Source organism: Osmerus mordax, chromosome 4 (genome assembly GCF_038355195.1).
Source record: "Osmerus mordax isolate fOsmMor3 chromosome 4, fOsmMor3.pri, whole genome shotgun sequence".
NCBI classification, from domain to species: domain Eukaryota; kingdom Metazoa; phylum Chordata; class Actinopteri; order Osmeriformes; family Osmeridae; genus Osmerus; species Osmerus mordax.
This window is the reverse complement of record NC_090053.1, coordinates 15,782,804-15,799,787: the sequence shown is the minus strand read 5'-3', so window position 1 is coordinate 15,799,787 and position 16,984 is coordinate 15,782,804. Positions and strand designations below refer to the sequence as shown.

Here is a 16,984-nt window from a genome sequence, read left to right as displayed (position 1 = left end):
ACGTGAGAGAGGACTGAGGCAGCCCTAGGGTTTATTTAGACTGGATCATCCTGTCCTGTTCTCTACATCACTACACACTGGTATCATGCGACAAATCTTACAGGCTGATTTCAAACCCAAGGAACACGTCTTGACAAACATCATACATGTCGACTTACTCTTGCACTTTCAGGGAACTAATCAAAATAATAAGGGAACACTTCATACAGTCGTCACAATAAATAGAAAATAGGCACAACTCGCAGCTGCGGCATACGATTTAGCGAACACTGTCTCTCAGGTGTTGGAGAGTCATGGAAAGGAAGAAAAAGCAGAGTGATTCATACACCATAACCCTCGGCTGATTGGACTTCATACAGTTATTTAATTCCATACAACACGCACCTTTCACGCTAAACACATGATATAAGGTCATGTATGAGTATGTTACAACACCATTAATTATTTATTCATGTACATGATGTGTACATGTAGTTAATATACATCATGTGCCATAATATGATCAAAATTGCATTCATATGCAATTACATGTTTGTTGCAGGTGTGTAAGCATAATAGTATAAGATGAAGATTTCTTTACGATGGAATGTGTCACGTATTTCTTTAGATTGTCATTTTTAAGGTTTAAAACACAACAAATAGTCTTACACACATATTCAGAGTGATGCATCTTGAATTAAAAAAATAAAGAAAAATTTGTATAATACTAGCATTAAGATAGATCCTTCTTTCTGAAAATTGACTGCTCTTACCAGTTGCTACATTCGTTTCACTAGGTCTATGGCAAGAAGTAGTACATTTCTATTTTTGGTTCAGAAAAAAAAAGATACGGTGTCTGTCTTCATTTATTTAAAGCGTGTTAATGATGTGTGGATGCTTAAGATTAGATTGAAACATTCCAATCCAAAGTAAACACAGCCAAACCTGAATCTGCTCCAAAATTCAGTGAATATCAAGAACATAATTTTGGCAGTAAACATTTAAAAGGAAAACACATGTATGTTTTGTTGTGGTATTTGACTGGTAATGTTTTTAGTGCGGCTTGATATCTCTCATATCAGATATTCTTGTCAGCTGATGCTTACTACAATGATACATCCTTATAGATCTTTATTATAAATAACAAACTATAAATATCAATTTTTATGAAACAGCCAAAACAAAACGTTTCCATTCAAGTCTACTGTAAGTTTACAAACCCCACCATGCAAGTTGTTTGATGACAATTCTGGGGCAGTATTTAGGTCTTGAACCTATTCTAAGAAGATGTCCTCAGTAGGGCAAGAGTAGCCCATGTGTTCTTTATAGTACTGCTTGAAGGCTCTCCTGTATACACAGAGAGACGACAGGTCAGGAAATGCAGGCTGGTAATTGTTCTCGTGCACATACAGTTTGCATGATCATCAATATTGCTGTATTAGTAGATAAATCAGGGAACAGGATTAAGGGAACAAGCAGAACTGAGAGGAGAGGATGATAACAGAGGCGAGAAGGAGAGAAAAAAGAGGACAGGAGAGGTGGAGAGAAGAGGATGTGAGAAATGAGAGAGGGAGGTGAAAAGATGAAAGGAGGATCATGAAAAGAGGAGAACGCGATGAAAGACAAGAAGAAGAGAGAGGTGTCTTTGTTATCTCACCCAACAGACTCAGCCAGTGGCATTGAGGAGTCTTCAGACATGACTACATGGCAGGCAAACTTCTGATGGTCAGGATGCTTGGTGATGAACCCAAAGTACCTGGAATCAGAGAGGAGGACTTTATACTTTCTGCACTGTCATCTATGGGACTGAGTTCCTGGATATAAACATGACGTTCTTTGTTGAAAGCCCTGAGGTCGGCGTTATTAGAGTCCAGGAAACAGAGCCTCAGCTAAGCTCCTCTTCCTGCTGAGCACATCAGCTGTTACAACGACTGCAGACCAATCACTCTTCAGATGTTACAGCTATACACTAATTACTTTTTAGCTGTTGCAGCTGTAGACCAATTATTTTTCAGCCGTTCGAGTTGTAAGCCAATCACTCTTCAGCTGTCACAGCTGTAGACCAATCACTCACTTGTTATGTTTCGGGTGACAGCCACAGAAGGAGATGTTCTTCAGCTGGAAGAAGTGAAAGCATTTGTCCCCCTGTCAAAACAGAGCGAGAGAGGGAGGGGTTGGAGAGGAGGAAAGAGAGTGACAAGAAGAATCAGAAGGAGGAGGTGAGACAGAGAGAGAGGGAGAACAAGACAAGAGACAAAGGGCTTGAAAAGATGAGTTTTATGATGGAGGAAAACAACCTTTTGCCAACAACTCTGTTTGACTTTCTCCCTGTAGTTGAAGCCATGTTGGACCTTCAGAACCTGCATAGTGTTGATCACACAGCTTATTAGAACCATGTTTCTGAACAGCTGCTGGATGTGCCTGCCCCCTGATGACCAGTCCCCTGTGATGGCCGCCTGTTCAGGGTCAACAGGCAGCAGGGAGCAGAACTGCTAGGCTGCCGGGCGACTTTACTTTCTACGCTCTCTCATTGTAAGCCAGTCAAATGGTCATTGCTGGGATCACGAGTAACTGGGCAGGATTAAGGCCGATTTATACTTCTGCTTTTTTACGGAGACGGAGACAGGGAACGCCCTCTCCGTCAAGGAACGCCCTCTCCGTGCCCTCTCCGAGCCCCTCGGAGAGCTCTACGTGCACCTCCTGATTTTCCTGACTATCCGTCCGTCCGTCTGTCATTTTACGGATACCCCTTGGCTGTGATTGGTCCGTATTAAGAACCGCTTGCGTCAGGGGCGGGGTTGCCGTGATAAACAGGACGAACAGAATCCTTTGATCGCCATTGCTGTAAGTTTTTACAATTCATATTTCAGCTAAACAGTACATGTAAATCAGCATCTGAATTAAAATGTGACGAGAAATGGGCAGTGTAGTTGCTGAAAATGTGCGTATTTTATTGATGAAATGGCTAATTTGTACATTTGCTCCGACTTCTCGATACACAGCTGCAGCAGGAGACTGGAACTGTCTCGGAATTAAGGCCGAATTATACTTCTCCGACTCCGTTACGGACAGACGGACGGAGTCGGACGGATTGGTTGAATGTATAGTACTCCGAAGGCTGTGGGTGCTGAAAACAATTCACCGCCAGAAGAGTAGGTGGCGCAACGTTTTTTTGTAAGTCGTCGTCGAGTGTTTATTTACCTAGGTTATCGAGAAGTCCGCCGTGAAATGGTCAGTGGCGCAGACAGGGGTGGCGCCAGAGAATTTTTGATGCAGGTGCTGAGGGGGTGCTAGATCATTGACAGGGGGAGCTGCGCAGTTATATATATAGGCTATATATTATATATAAATACTATCAGGGCCGGAGTGGGACCCATTTTCAGCCCGGGAATGTAATGGTCAAAACCAGCCCATCCCCACCAGGGGCCGAGCCATACGTTGAACATTCGGTTTTAACCCGAACCTAGGACCTACAGGTTTTGATGTGAGGTGAAATCGGAACTTCACATTAATGCGAACGCGCATAGCGCGCGAGCGAGATTTTTTGCATTAACTTCAGTGCAAAATGGTTTCTTGAGATTTATGTAATATAAACATTACGTTGGACTCATATTGTCAGAGCTACATTTTCAGGAAATTACAACCCAAATTTTTACCTGAAAGATTCTGTGCTTTTGAGAAAACAAATTTTTCCCACCCTTGCAGGAACATAGTTTTATGAAACCTGGCTTTTTCAGTTCCTCCTGGCATCTTTTCCCCATCCATTTTATTCTTTTCGCATCAGCTTAATCTGGCTAATTCCCTCCACAACAATAAGAAAGACAGCATGCGCGACAACTGAAAATGGCACTTTTTAATGCACGGTCTGATCATGCGTTTATTTAGATTAAAACCTAGTGTAGCCTATTAGCTTACTTATCAGTCACACAGTAACTTAACAAACTCGTTTAATTTGGTGTGTGAAAAAACAAAGAGAAAGCAGGCGATCTGCTGGCCCAATTTATGAGCGGGCAGAGCGGCCCACCGGGAATTCTCCCCTTTACTCCCGATGGCCACTGAATACTATTAATAAATGAGCAATAATTTTGGGGGTGATATCGGGGTGCTTTGGTCTTTCTTGGGGAAGATGGGGCGAAATGACAAAGATAGGGCATTCTTTGGCTCCGCCCATTAAAACCTGATCTGAAAACGGAAGAGAAACTGTTCTTCGGTCTAACTCCACATTTCAGTGCGACAAAGTTTTAGCGCTTTGCACATGCTTTCAGGAACTAATTTCACACGTATATAATGTACTTAGAAGCAAAACATGGAATTTACTTTACAGGATATTTAACACCACCTCTGTGTGTTAGAAAATTCAGGAGGTGCACGTCGAGCTCTCCGGGGCTTTCCGAGGGCTGACGGAGAGCTCGTAGAGGGCGTTCCACGGAGACGAGGGCGTTCCCATGTGTCCGTTTTTCGAAAAACGGAGTAGTAAAATCTGCTGGGCTTTCAGTAGAGCTCCCCTTACCATATACATACAGTAGAGGGAGTAGGCTGGTGTTCTGTAGCTCCTATGTCTACTACATGCATGGATGTTTAACAGCTTATGTATAAAGAGACAGAAAGATAAAACATTCTTTCTCAGATGTAACCATGGCAGGAAAAATCCCATATTGCGACCACAGCCATTGTAAAGTAAAAGCGTGTTATAAAAGCCAATAAAAACCTACTCTTTCTGAGGTCTTGCACTCATCTTGCACAATGATCTTCACCCCCTTCAAGCTGATCTCCACCACACATGCAGAGGGAGGCTGCATGGACATCCGCCTGTTGGCAGCAATCTGGCGACCAAACAACAACAGAAGCAAAATTATTGTTGCAGATTTTTGCCTTGTTATTTCACAACAAGCAATCCAGGTTTAGAGGGTTTAGAAGTAGCTCTATTGCCAAATCTAAATCCTGGAGATTCTACACAAAAACAAGGCTTTAGATAAAATTCTGAAAGGCAGCGTACAGTTCTACTGATCTGATAACTGAGGTGATGTGTGGGGTTACCCCAGAAATGCAGCAGGGGCTGGGTGTCTACCTTTTGCATTGCAGCACAGAGAACATCGTTGCCTTTATGGTAGGGTACCTGGACACTGCCCAGGAAACGTACTCTGAACCGGCCTGTCACATCACCTGGAGACCCTGGCACACAGAGCACACACAACATCAGGACATTTACACAGATCACACACACTGTCAGGACACTAACACATAGCACATGCAACATCTGGATATTCCATCTGGCCACTGTTACTTTTACCTGCCCCTATCTGTAAGAACCAACTAATGCACCGAAGTCTTGATTTATTTATTGATGGATTAATTGACTGACTCATTGGTATATGTAATTTGCTTGTTAGTTGGTTCATGTGTTAGTTAGTAGGTTGGTTTGTTGGTTTACCTACTTAATGTGTTAGTTATTTGGTGAATAAACAAATAGGATCCGTGTATGCGTGATTACAGCTTGTTAGTTGGTTGGTTCATGTAGTGAGGTACCTTTGAGGTGTTCCTGGTTGACCTTGGCAGCGTAGTAGGCAGGAAAGATGCCGCTGGCGCCTGTCCTCATGTTGTAGGCCTGACACCACAGGTCCTCAGCCTGCTCCTCCATCAGCAGGGGGTCATCCGTCTCTAGCTCCAGCTCATCTTCATGACGTGGCACAAACCTGGCAACCACCACACACAGGTTTCAAACCACATCTCAGTGGGGGAGTCCAGAGAGACAATAATGAGGGTTATGTGGAGATCAGATGTTAACTCTGGTGAATCCCAGGCTAGGAGAGTGTATGGTTATGGGAAGGCCAGGGGTCAGTTTGAGAGGGTGAGTAGAGCAGAGGCTGACCTGAACACAGCTCTGTGGCTCTGCTCTCTCTCTACTCCGTCTAAAACACAGGAGAACAGGCCAAAGGACTCTGCACCTGCAGACCAGACAGCAGGTGTTATGTAAATTACATGATGGGTGCAGTGGTAGCACTGTAGGTCTATTGTACTACATCATACATCACAAAACACCTTGTTTGTGCATCAGTTGAGTGAAAGGGGCATTTTAAGTTATTTTCTTCTGAGGCTTTTCACAAACCGTAATGCACCACATTATAACGCTTTTTGTTTATGTATTATGACATTGAGACACTATACCCTTAGATCATAAACTCCACAACTTCATTTGTTACAATTCACCTCATAGTCAGAAGATCTGTTTAAAAGAAAATCTGTTTGTAATACAATATCTCTTTTTTTGATTGCAGCAGGAAGGCCCCGCCCCCACGACACTCACCTGCTCTGCGACGGTGTCCGTTCACAAACACGTTGAGGAACTTGCGCGAGTGTGGCGCGCCTAGGGACTCAGAGGACGACGGGGCCTTGGAGAGGTGTGAGGATGTTGAAGTTGACGAGTCTCTCTTCATCTTATGGCGCCCCTCCTCATTATCTCCATCCTCATCCTCATTGGCTGACTCGTACACGGTCTCGGCGTCGCTGTCGTCGCCGCCATCGCTGTAGCTATGGTAGCACTGCTTCAGGCTGACCAGCTCCAGCTGGGCATGCTCGTCCACCACCAGAGTGTACTTGACTGAGTCATAAGAGAGGCCTGCATTGGCCTCACAGCTGCTGCTCTGGCCAGTCCTCAGAACCCCCCCAGAGCCCCCCTCTCGTTCCTGCCTGCCCTCAGAGGCAGTAAGGAAGCCCGAGGAGGTCTTACCACCAGGGGGAGGCACGGGGGGGTACACCTCCTCCTCTTCCTCGCTGATGGAGGGGTTGGTCCGGTCGGGGAGGGAGGGGTGGGGGTGTTGTGGCGGGCCCTCCGTGTCAGAGCTGATGGACATGCGGTTTCCCTCGCTGGACATGGACAGGAAGGGCCTGTCTGGGTCCTTCTGGACTGGGGTCAAGTAAATCTCGTCTGTGGGCTCCGGGGGCTGCTGTTCCAGGCTGGCCCTGCAGCCGTGTGCCCCCTCCCTCACCCCAACTCCCTCCCTCATTCCTGCTCCCACTGCCCTGCGCTGGCTACGTTGGGTGGATGAGGGTCGATGAGGGGCAGTGGAGCTCTGGTCCCGCTGTCCGCTGTGTGTGTCTGCAGCTACACCGTGTGTGTGTATGCTGTCTCTGGTGGGCCGGCTGTGAGAAGACGCTGGTGCTGTTCCTCTGAGCTTGGAGGCTGAACTGCTGCTAAGCTGGACTTCACCCTCCGTCTGCTGGACATGGCCCTGAGTGGGCGTCAGATCTCCTTAGAACACACACACAAGGCCAAACACAAACGTGCAAGCAAAACAAAAGATTATTTATTAGGTGAATATGCTGATTGTCTCCAGGATCATGGAAGTGATTAGTGTGTTTCCTGCATACTTCTCTAGACAGCTTAGAAGGTAATTAATAAGGTAATTTTTTGTCAATGACAAAAAACATACACAGATTGTTCAGACCCAATCACTGTGAATGCATGTAAAATGCTGACACAAAAACACACACACCATATACACAGACACACATCACCTTCTCTCACACACACACACCTGTGATGTGTGGAGAAGAGGAGTTTGACTCCTTCCAGATGTCCTTTTTTCCAAATGAGTTGTTGTTAATTGTGTCCTGGACAGAAGGGGAGGGAAAAAAGATAGAGCACAGGTGGAGCAAGATTTAATTATTTGTTTATTAATATGGCATGGTTCTTTAAAAGCTCAGAACTTTTTGATGTATCTTTCCAAAGGGAAAAGGACACACACACACAGTCAGTGCTCTGGTTGACTATCCAGGTGTATGTGTGTGTGCGTGTCTGTGTTACTGTTGCTTTGTTTACAGGTTCCATGTGCCTCCTAGCCCCACCAGACCCCCCACCCCTCCCCTGACATCAATTTGTTTCTCATCAGCTTCGCCTCTTCTTCATTATATCCTGTACTATATCCTGTCTCTCTGATGCTAGCTAGATTATTGTGCCTGTCGCGCCAGCTCTGGATGTCTTTGCTTGCTTGTTACTATTTTACTTGTTATTGACCTGGGGCCTGCTGTCTGTTTTGGGATTTGAGAGATAAGAAATTCCACCCTGTTGGTCTATCTGCATTTGAGTCCTTCTCTCCTATCTTGATACACACACACACACACACACACAATGGAAGAATTGAACAGAACTGAAACAATATGAGTGGTTGTTTTGCCTGAGGAGTAGACCACATTCCCAGCCTCAGCCTCAGCCTCACTCCTGACCCCAGCCTCAGCCCAGCTCTCCGTGCTACTGCTCTCCTCAACTCAACCAACACCTTTACATTCTACTCTAGATTGTATATAATATTGATACTTTGCATGCAAATCCTATCTGACTGTGTTATACTGTATTAATGCATAAAATTAGGTGTCCAACATGGATACCTAAACACATAAAATTGTTATTTCGGTCGATTATTCCTCCCCTTCAGTAATACCAAGTGGTATTGTATTTCATATCGTTGGAAAGCCTAATTAATCACCTTTACAACGAGGTACAACTTGTACGGATCGTGCATTCGTGGAATGAGCAACACAGCTAATCGTGTGGGTAGCGTCCCAAAGAAAATAGCCAAAATCCCCTGCAATATTCTTCTGTTGCTATTCACTCTCGTTTTGAGCTTCAAGGGGGATCAACTTGGGTGTGCTGTACGTGCCATTTTGGCAATTTATTTTGTGCCGCTACCCACACGGTTAGCTGTGTTGCTCATTCCACGAATGCACGATCCTTACAAGTTGTACCTAGTTGTAAAGGTGACTAATCAGGCTTTCCAACGATATAAAATACAATACCAATGGGTATTATTGAAGGGGAGGAAGAATCGACCGAAATAACGTTTCTGAACTTTTTTTGAGGAGTTTATATAGATTGATGGAAATGTACAGTATAATATGTATCTATGTGTGTTTGAATGCTGGTAATGTATAATATGTATGTGTGTTTGGGATCAGCAGTAGTGTCGTGAATTGCAGCCTACAGTCAGCCTCAGTGACATCATCACACCAACATCACTGCCAGGAAGAGGAACAGGAAGCAGCAGGAAGTTACAGCCCACATTGTCATAGCGACCACTCAGAGGGCTGCTGACTCACTGAAGATGCAGCTGGCACTGCACACCCTTGTTACTATAGCAACAGTGCCTAGGAGCGAATGGGAGAGAGCTTGGATGAGTGTTTGTGTGTGGCTTGAAGTTGAATCTGTTCTATTTGTGACTCTTTAAAGCATTAGTTTGGCTGGGATTCTCACTTGGCTCCTCTTAGCTTAAGCTACATGCACATGAATAGAACCCTTTTAACAAGATGATTGGCTGTTCCAAGTAGGTTACACCTGAAAAGGTATTAAGTAACCATGACAACAACCAGGAAGCATATGGCTGACAGCAGATGTTCTACTGTCTCACAGTGAAAACAACCCTGCTGAAGCCCAGAGAGGGTCACCCTGCACTTGAGCTTCCTGTCACCATCTATCATGTCTGGTGGACAAGCAGCTCTGAGGTCCCGTACCCTGGTTCAGACAGATCTGTACTCAGTGTAGAGTTTGTTCTACACATGACTGAGTGGAAGCTGAGCTTGTCTAAAAGGATGTTTATACTTCTTGTTCGAATGTAGAATAGCAACAATACAGCAGGCTTGTTGTTGCAGTGGGAGACCTAGGGGAGCAAGACAAACCTGGTTTGAGCCTACACTACAGTAGAAACACAATGTAGCACACAAGCTACTTGATCTCAGCAGTGACAGCCTAAGTGCTATTAAGACCTGCAGCTACGTTAATCCTGACCTTGCTCTGTAAGATGAGCATTCTAAGACTAAGGACAGACAGGGCTAGCCCCCAATCCACCATCTATCCCTATCTTTTTCTATCTCTTTCTTAATCTCTGTTTCCGTTTCTCTCTTTCTCTTACCGCCCCTTTAACACTCTCTCTCTCTTTGTTTTTATATCTCTCTGTCTCTCTTTACCCCTCTCACTCTCTGTCCACTAACCATTTCACTTAAAGATGGAACATTGAGCATTTGTCTGTCGTGTACTCAGACTAGTAGGCTTTTACCGGAGGCCCATTACTGCGATCACTCCAGGCCTCTGGTCCTCAGACATGACAGGCCTCTACTCCCTGGCCTCCCGACAGCCTACACTCTTTGGCCTTTTCTCCCTGACCTCCCTGACTCGAGCTACAGTACCAGCCTTATCATAAGTTATGTAAGACCAAAGCGGCCACTGTCGTGGAAGTTTTTGAGAGAATCAATCGTTTAAGCTGAAGTCGGGTGAAGTACAGAGTTAATGTTTATTTGACGTAGATGTAAACATAATAACCTTATCAACATAACATCATCGACACACAAACATAAAACAATAACACAAAGACAATTCCATACAGCTCCATCTAGTATTCTAGAATGGGACTGGAAAAATCCAGCCCACCAGCACGACCCAGCTGATGGCCCTGAACCCCCCAAGAACATTCTTCAACAGACCATTTTATAGATACGAAAGTTCTGAAAAGTCATTGGTTCATCCTACAGACATGCAGCTATACCAAATCTCTTCGTTCATTGGTTAACTCCTTAGAACAATACAGTTGAATCCACATTGTCTCCAGACCAACTGTCTCTTCCTCCCTAGGTGACAAGAACTCTCCCGGGTCACCCAGACTTCCCGTCTCTAGACTTCACGTCTCCTAGTTAGGTGTCATAAAACTGCAAATGGCATCTCTACCAAATGGAGTTGAATCAACATTCATTGTATCAAGCTTCTTAACCAACTGTAAACTTCTCCTAAAACACATTCATTGTACATAGGCCCAAAATTTATTTCACACCACCTAGAGATCGAAACATCAGCTTTAAGGGCCACATCCCCTGCTCCAGTAAACACTACTCTAGTACTGCCAGGCACAGTGTCCTTGACCACTAACACCCCTTCCCATCATTTTATACTTTCCTCAAACCCTCAAACCTCCAGATTAACAGATTCCCTATGAGATGAGATTTGCCACTTCCAGGTTTACTAGCGTGCCCACTCCCTGGTTATTCCAGATGAACACAACCACCTGTCTGTCTGTCGGTCAAATCTCCTAGATGGCTTCCTCTCCTTGCCTTCTTACTTTCATTTCCGCAGCAGACTGATGAAAGCTCTTCCCTATGCTAGGCAGTCTCTAGCTGCTTCAGCTAGTCCCGACTCCTCAGGGCAGAGGAAGGAAAGGAGCCGAGGAAAGGACACCACTGAACACTGTCTGAGACCACTGGGATTAACTGATGAGGAGGCAAGGAGGAACTGAGAGAATGATACAGGGAGTGGAGGACAAAAGGAAAGAAGGCTAGGCGATTTTCAGAAAGGAGAGAGGGAGGCCAGTCTAACCACAGGACCTATGTCATTCCACAAGGCCAGGACGAGGAGGGAGAAAGGGCACATTCATTCACTGCTACAATGCTGGATTACTACCACACATTACACATTGCTGCTTCACTGCTTCACGACCACACATTACACCCTGGAATTTCACTACAACACATACAGTAACACCCTGGTGCTTCACTATCACACATAGCACAATGCTGGTTTCTCTGACACTCCATTGATAACCAAGCTTTTCTGGAGAATCGAATGCAGAGCATTCACACAGTGGTAATAGAGCAGTGAAATCATCATCGTAATTTCAGTGCACTAATCCACACAGATACATGCATCTCTGTGGATGTATGCCCTGGGCTAGTCAACAGTGAACATCCTCTATATGAAACACAGACCTCATTCTGTCAACCCCACCCATATCTGATACTGTCATCACGTTGGGAACAGGACCCTACCCACCTGGGTCCGAGGCACCTGCGGGAACAATGCCAGCGTGGTGGGTCTCTTAGGCCGGTACGTATCCATGGTGACCGGAGCAGAATCTCTCTCCACAGGGGCCGGTCCAATAGGAGGCTGCCAAATGGCAGCCCTCTTCTCCTCCTCACGCTCTTCCTCTTCCCTCTGTCGGTGGTCAAGCCTTGGGTGGGCAGCGTGGAGCAGGCCCCGGTCCTGCTCCTCTTCCTCCTCTTCCTCTATCTGGTCTTCAGCATCAATCAGATCCAACTGGAGCAGTTCCAGATCCTGTTCTCTACTCCACCTCCTGTCAGCCCTGCCTGCTCCGCTATTGGCTGGGCACGTCACATGATCCTGGGAAGAGCAGAGCAGCAGCAGTGATGCAGTGGAGTGAAAGAGGAAAGAGCTAGAGAGAGTGAGAGAGCAAGACAGAAGGAGAGAGAGGGAGGGTGGAGAGATAGGGAGTGTGAGAAGCAGATGGATAGAAATATGGAGAAAAGCAGCAGAAGGATAGAGAGATCCAGAAGAGAAGAGACAGAGGTAGGTGTGAGAAAGAGAGAAAGATGGAGGAGAGACCGGCAGATGCTTGGGTGTGTAGCAGCGGCAAGAAGGGTGTGGGGAGCGAGACTGAAAGACGGAAGCAGCCAATCCCAGCTCAGGATGACATCACTAGCCGTTGTCTCTCTCTCTCTGCTTTGTGTTACTCTAATTCAATCCAACAGCAGTCAGCAGCATAAACCTCACACATACACACAAAACACACACGTACAATAACACAGATACAAACACACACACAAAGATACAAATGTATTGACAGATCTAAACACCAGCATACAACATAGTCAGGTGACACATAAACATTGTTAAATGTCTTTCAAACATCTCTAGTATTCCATCCAAACAACGATGACCAAACCCTCTCCAAAGTCACTATCAAGCAGTAAAATTCTAGGATGCAAGACAACAGAATGGCAGGAATTTAACCTATTGTTTGAACAGACAACAGCTGCCCAGCTAAAGTAAGCTAACCCAGTCTGTCTGCAGGATATCGGCCAGGAGCGACCAGCATGTAATGTTGAGTGACAGGTCAGATCTTCTTGGCGCCGTGACCCATGTGTACAGCAGGACTGTGAAGCCTAGCCGGGCTTGCCTAGGCCGCAGACAATAATCTGTTAAGTGACTGACCCCATAACTAAGGCTGGGAGGATGCCTTGGTCATTGCTCCTCTAACTCTGAATCACAGGTCCACACAGCAGCACAGACCAGGAAACAACAACCTCTTCCAGGAAAAACAGATCCTAATATGAGAAATTGTGAACATCAGCAAAAAACGAATAAACAAATAAAACACAAAAAATACTTTGCAGTAGGGCAGACTGTAATTATCAAACTGGGCAGACTGAGACTGATCAACACTGACCTACATTACCAGGTAAATCAACTCAGTATTCACTCTGAATACAGAGCTGCTGCTAACGGGGTATTCACATCCAGGGCAGGTTCTATACACCTCTATACCACGTTGTAGAGAGAGAGAGAGAGAGAGAGAGAGAGAGAGAGAGAGAGAGAGAGAGAGAGAGAGAGAGAGAGAGAGAGAGAGAGAGAGAGAGAGAGAGAGAGAGAGAGAGAGAGAGAGAGAGAGAGAGAGAGAGAGAGAGAGAGAGAGAGAGAGAGAGAGAGAGAGAGAGTGAGAGTGTGTGTGCGTGGGTGTGTGAGAGAGAGACAGAGACAGAGAGAGAGAGAGATAGAGAGAGAGAGAGAGAGAGAGGGGGGGGGGGGGGGGGGAGTGTGAGTGTGAGAGTCTGAGAGAAAGTGTGTGCAAGAAAGAATTTTTTTTTTGTGTGTGTGTGTGTGTGTGTGTGGGTGCCCATGAGCAGGCAGAGTTCTGACCTTGCAGTCCAGGTCATCACAGCTAAGGCTGCCTCCACACTCGTCCGTGATCTCTGTGACCTGGGAGAGGTCCTCATCTTCAAACTCATCCAGGCTGAAGTCATGAGTCAGCCTGAGACGCACGCGCGCACACACACACACACACATAAGATGGCATCATGATACACATACACACACACACAGGAGGCAGGCACACAAACGTTTGGGGATGTTATGACTGTTTAGTTTGGTTTTTTTTCAATCGCTCGACGTGATAAGTTAATGCGCAGGCATACTGAGATGATAGTTATCTTGAGTTATACAGAGATTTAAATGTCAATCTGAAACAAACGATGACAGCTATGGTAATCTCACACCAAACCTTTGATAAAACTTGAGAGCCCTGCTATAGAGTTAAGAAAAAGTGGGAAATAGGTCCGTAGTCTATCTTTTCGATCACTACAACAACAGGTCTGAGCATAAACAAGTAGCCAGCAAAGTAAGCTCTCGGAGGGTGGAAAATGACAATATTAGCCCACCTGTCTTTGTTGGCTACTCAAACGTTATAAAATAACTGTATGACATTGTTTTCACAAATTAAAAAAGCAACCTATTTGCCCAACATCGATCGCCCACGCTGTCATAAAAGTCTGTAACAGTTTCCTTTTTTAAACTTTTAAATATGCACAATGTATAGACCTTAAATTTTGCAACAATAATGTTAGGCTACATAATAGCTTTATGTTACACAAACAACACAACTTTATGTTACACAAGTTACCAACTTAATTAATTACAGAATTACATACATTGCCGGGACATCTGTCAAATAAATATGTGTATGCATAAACAACACAGACGCACTGCACTACATTTCTATCTGAGCTGTATACCAACACGGTTAACATGCATTTTGCACATAACACAGATCTAGGATAAACACAGAACCTCTAAGCGTTTCCACTATGAAGACATTATTTGATCATAGTGAATATGTGTACTGTAATGCTTTATCTAAAGGAGGCATGTCTTCCTACAACTCATATAGTATACATATGAATCATTCTTTCATCCGGATTCCCAGAGTCAGGGCAGCTCTCATTTTCAAATAGGGGAATCTTAGTTTTAAAAAGATTGTTAAGAAAAAAGTTATCTTAAATGCCTCTTAAATGTTTAAAAAAAGTTTAAAATCTTAATCTAGGCCTATCAAACAACTAAACTGTCCTGTCCTGTAGATGGACATCTAGGTGAACAACAACAGAAGGTCTCCGGTCTACTCAACCATTTTTCCCACTGGTCCTCCATCCAGTTGTCCCCATCCTGGCTGGGCTCCATGTCCTGGTGGAGCAGCATCTGCAGGGCTGGGCTGGGCTGGGCTAGGCTGGGCAGGGCAGGGCAAGGCCGGGCTCTGGGGCTCCAATCGATGATCACAGACAATTACAGGCACTTCCCTCTCTCAACACACCATAATTTACTGCCCACTACTCTCTCCCTCTCAGCACCTGCCTGTCTCTAATGCAACTCTGTCTAATGCTGCCACTGTTACTCTCTCCGTCTATCTATCACTGCCCTTCTCTCTCTCTCTCACTCTCTCTCTCTCCCTTCCTTTCCTTCAGCTTCTTTTTCTGTCTCAACACCACACATCAGCAGCAGCAGATCTGCAAAGACAGGAAGAGAGAGAGAGATCACAAGGAGGAGCCTGCTTCCTGTTTCCTCCTCTCTTTACTGGTGTGTTTCTGCCTCTCCAACAAGACCATTACGGTCCCCTGAGGATGCTGGGATTGGGGGGGGGGGGGCTGTGAGGGAGGGAAGAGGAGGGACAAATGAGACTGAAACAACCTCACCCTCTAAAGCTCTCACTCCCGTGAGGGTGTGTGTCAATATCTTACATAGCCCTCTTTTCCTCTCCCTCAGCTGCACTGATCAGAGAAGTCAGGACTGACAGAAACAACATGGAGTATGTAGACCAGGTACTGAACCTCCCCTAACCAATTAATGTTCAACAGTGTCAGTACAGATGGAAAAAGAGCAAAGGAAACCACATTAGACTCTTAGTGCCCGCCCCCAGCCTGAGTCTCTCCCGGGAGGTGCTGCCTCATTGCTGTGTGATGGAGGGTGGGTGAGATCGATGCAGCTCAGGTTGCCCCCTCTCTTCATCTCTCCTCCTCTTCTCCCCTCTCTTGTTCTTTCCTCATCCCTCCTCCCCTCATCCTCTCACTTTCCTCCTCTGCAAGTCAGAGAGGAAAAGGGGGTGAGTGTCTGGATCAATGGGAGTACTGCTGGAGGGGAGCAGAGCCTCTAGAGCCCAGCCGAGGTCTCCTCCCCAGGCGTGAGGAGCAGGTTGTTCTCGTGATTCTCAAGCCCTAGTCTAACCCTCTCGGTACACTTGCATTATACTTGCTTATACAATTGCTCAGGGTAGCTAAGTTAAGATAAATTGCATTAACTTCTAGGGTATTTACAGAGAAAACTAAATTAAATCCACAGTGTAATATATGACATCAGACACAGGGTTCTATAATGTAAATAATACTTTCCCTTACAGCCTAATTTTGTCCTCTACCTTATCAAATGACTGTTGAATCACTGGACATCAAAGCTTGAATATCAGTTTCACTTGCTAGCAAGTCTATATCAGGTATCACCCACATTGATATAGTCAGTTTCTGTTAATCCGTTTAATCTGATTGTTGTTTTCCTATCAAAAAAGACTGGATGTTTGAGCTATTAGTGTTTATGTGTCTGTGTGTAAGAGAAGATGAGAAGAGGGGACAGAGATACAGAAACAGAATAGAGGCTGAGAAAAGAAGAGAGCAAGGCGAGAGAGCAAGACCATTAGTGTTCCCTGTGGCCTCCATCCCCAGTGTTAGTGCTGCTCAACAGAACACTGGCCAGGCCCCTCCTCAGTCACTGCTGACTGGACACAGCTCTGGAGCCTGCTCTCCTCACACGCATCCTGGGTTTGAAGAGCACCAGTGTCCTGTGAGCGTGACTGGAGAAGTGTCCCTCAACTTCCCTGTCAGACCAGATTTTCTGTATAGAAAATATCACCAGCAATTTTTACCCAAACGTTGACAGGTATGGGAATCTCACGCCAAACTTTTGATTAAACTTGAGAGCCCTGATGTATTGTTCACTACTAAAGGTCTGAGTCTTCAGCCCTGAACTGGTAATCTTACAACAGCAAGACACTTCTTCGCTCATGTTTGTGACTATACACCTGATGACACACTCGTGGTAGCATGGTAAAACAACATGCCTGCATGTACCTATACCAATAGCAAAGTCACTGCCTATGATTCATCGCCTAACCCTACAGCATGTACACTCACAAAA

At 45.4% G+C, this 16,984-nt stretch overlaps 1 protein-coding gene across 1 annotated transcript; it reads right to left on the bottom strand.

Annotated features, from left to right (window-relative positions):
- Nucleotides 1-35: 35 nt before the first annotated feature.
- Nucleotides 36-15,215, bottom strand: mapk8ip1a (mitogen-activated protein kinase 8 interacting protein 1a). The gene is made up of 12 exons (XM_067234529.1): nt 14,931-15,215; nt 13,670-13,781; nt 11,786-12,133; nt 7,515-7,590; nt 6,284-7,228; nt 5,849-5,924; nt 5,506-5,672; nt 5,048-5,151; nt 4,692-4,802; nt 2,054-2,124; nt 1,637-1,735; nt 36-1,326 (listed from the first exon to the last, which is right to left on the bottom strand). Exons 1-12 carry the CDS (start codon nt 14,999-15,001, stop codon nt 1,254-1,256), a joined length of 2,253 nt encoding a protein of 750 aa, XP_067090630.1. The 5' UTR covers nt 15,002-15,215; the 3' UTR covers nt 36-1,253.
- Between the last annotated feature and the right edge of the window lie 1,769 nt (nt 15,216-16,984).

Coding starts and splice junctions, on each gene's coding strand:
- mapk8ip1a (XM_067234529.1), bottom strand. CDS start 15,001: ATGCTGCTCCACCAGGACATGGAGCCCAGCCAGGATGGGGACAACTGG. Junction 12,134..13,669: donor GTGATGACCTGGACTGCAAG/GTCAGAACTCTG, acceptor TGCTCTTCCCAG/GATCATGTGACGTGCCCAGC. Junction 1,327..1,636: donor CCACTGGCTGAGTCTGTTGG/GTGAGATAACAA, acceptor CTGTGTATACAG/GAGAGCCTTCAAGCAGTACT.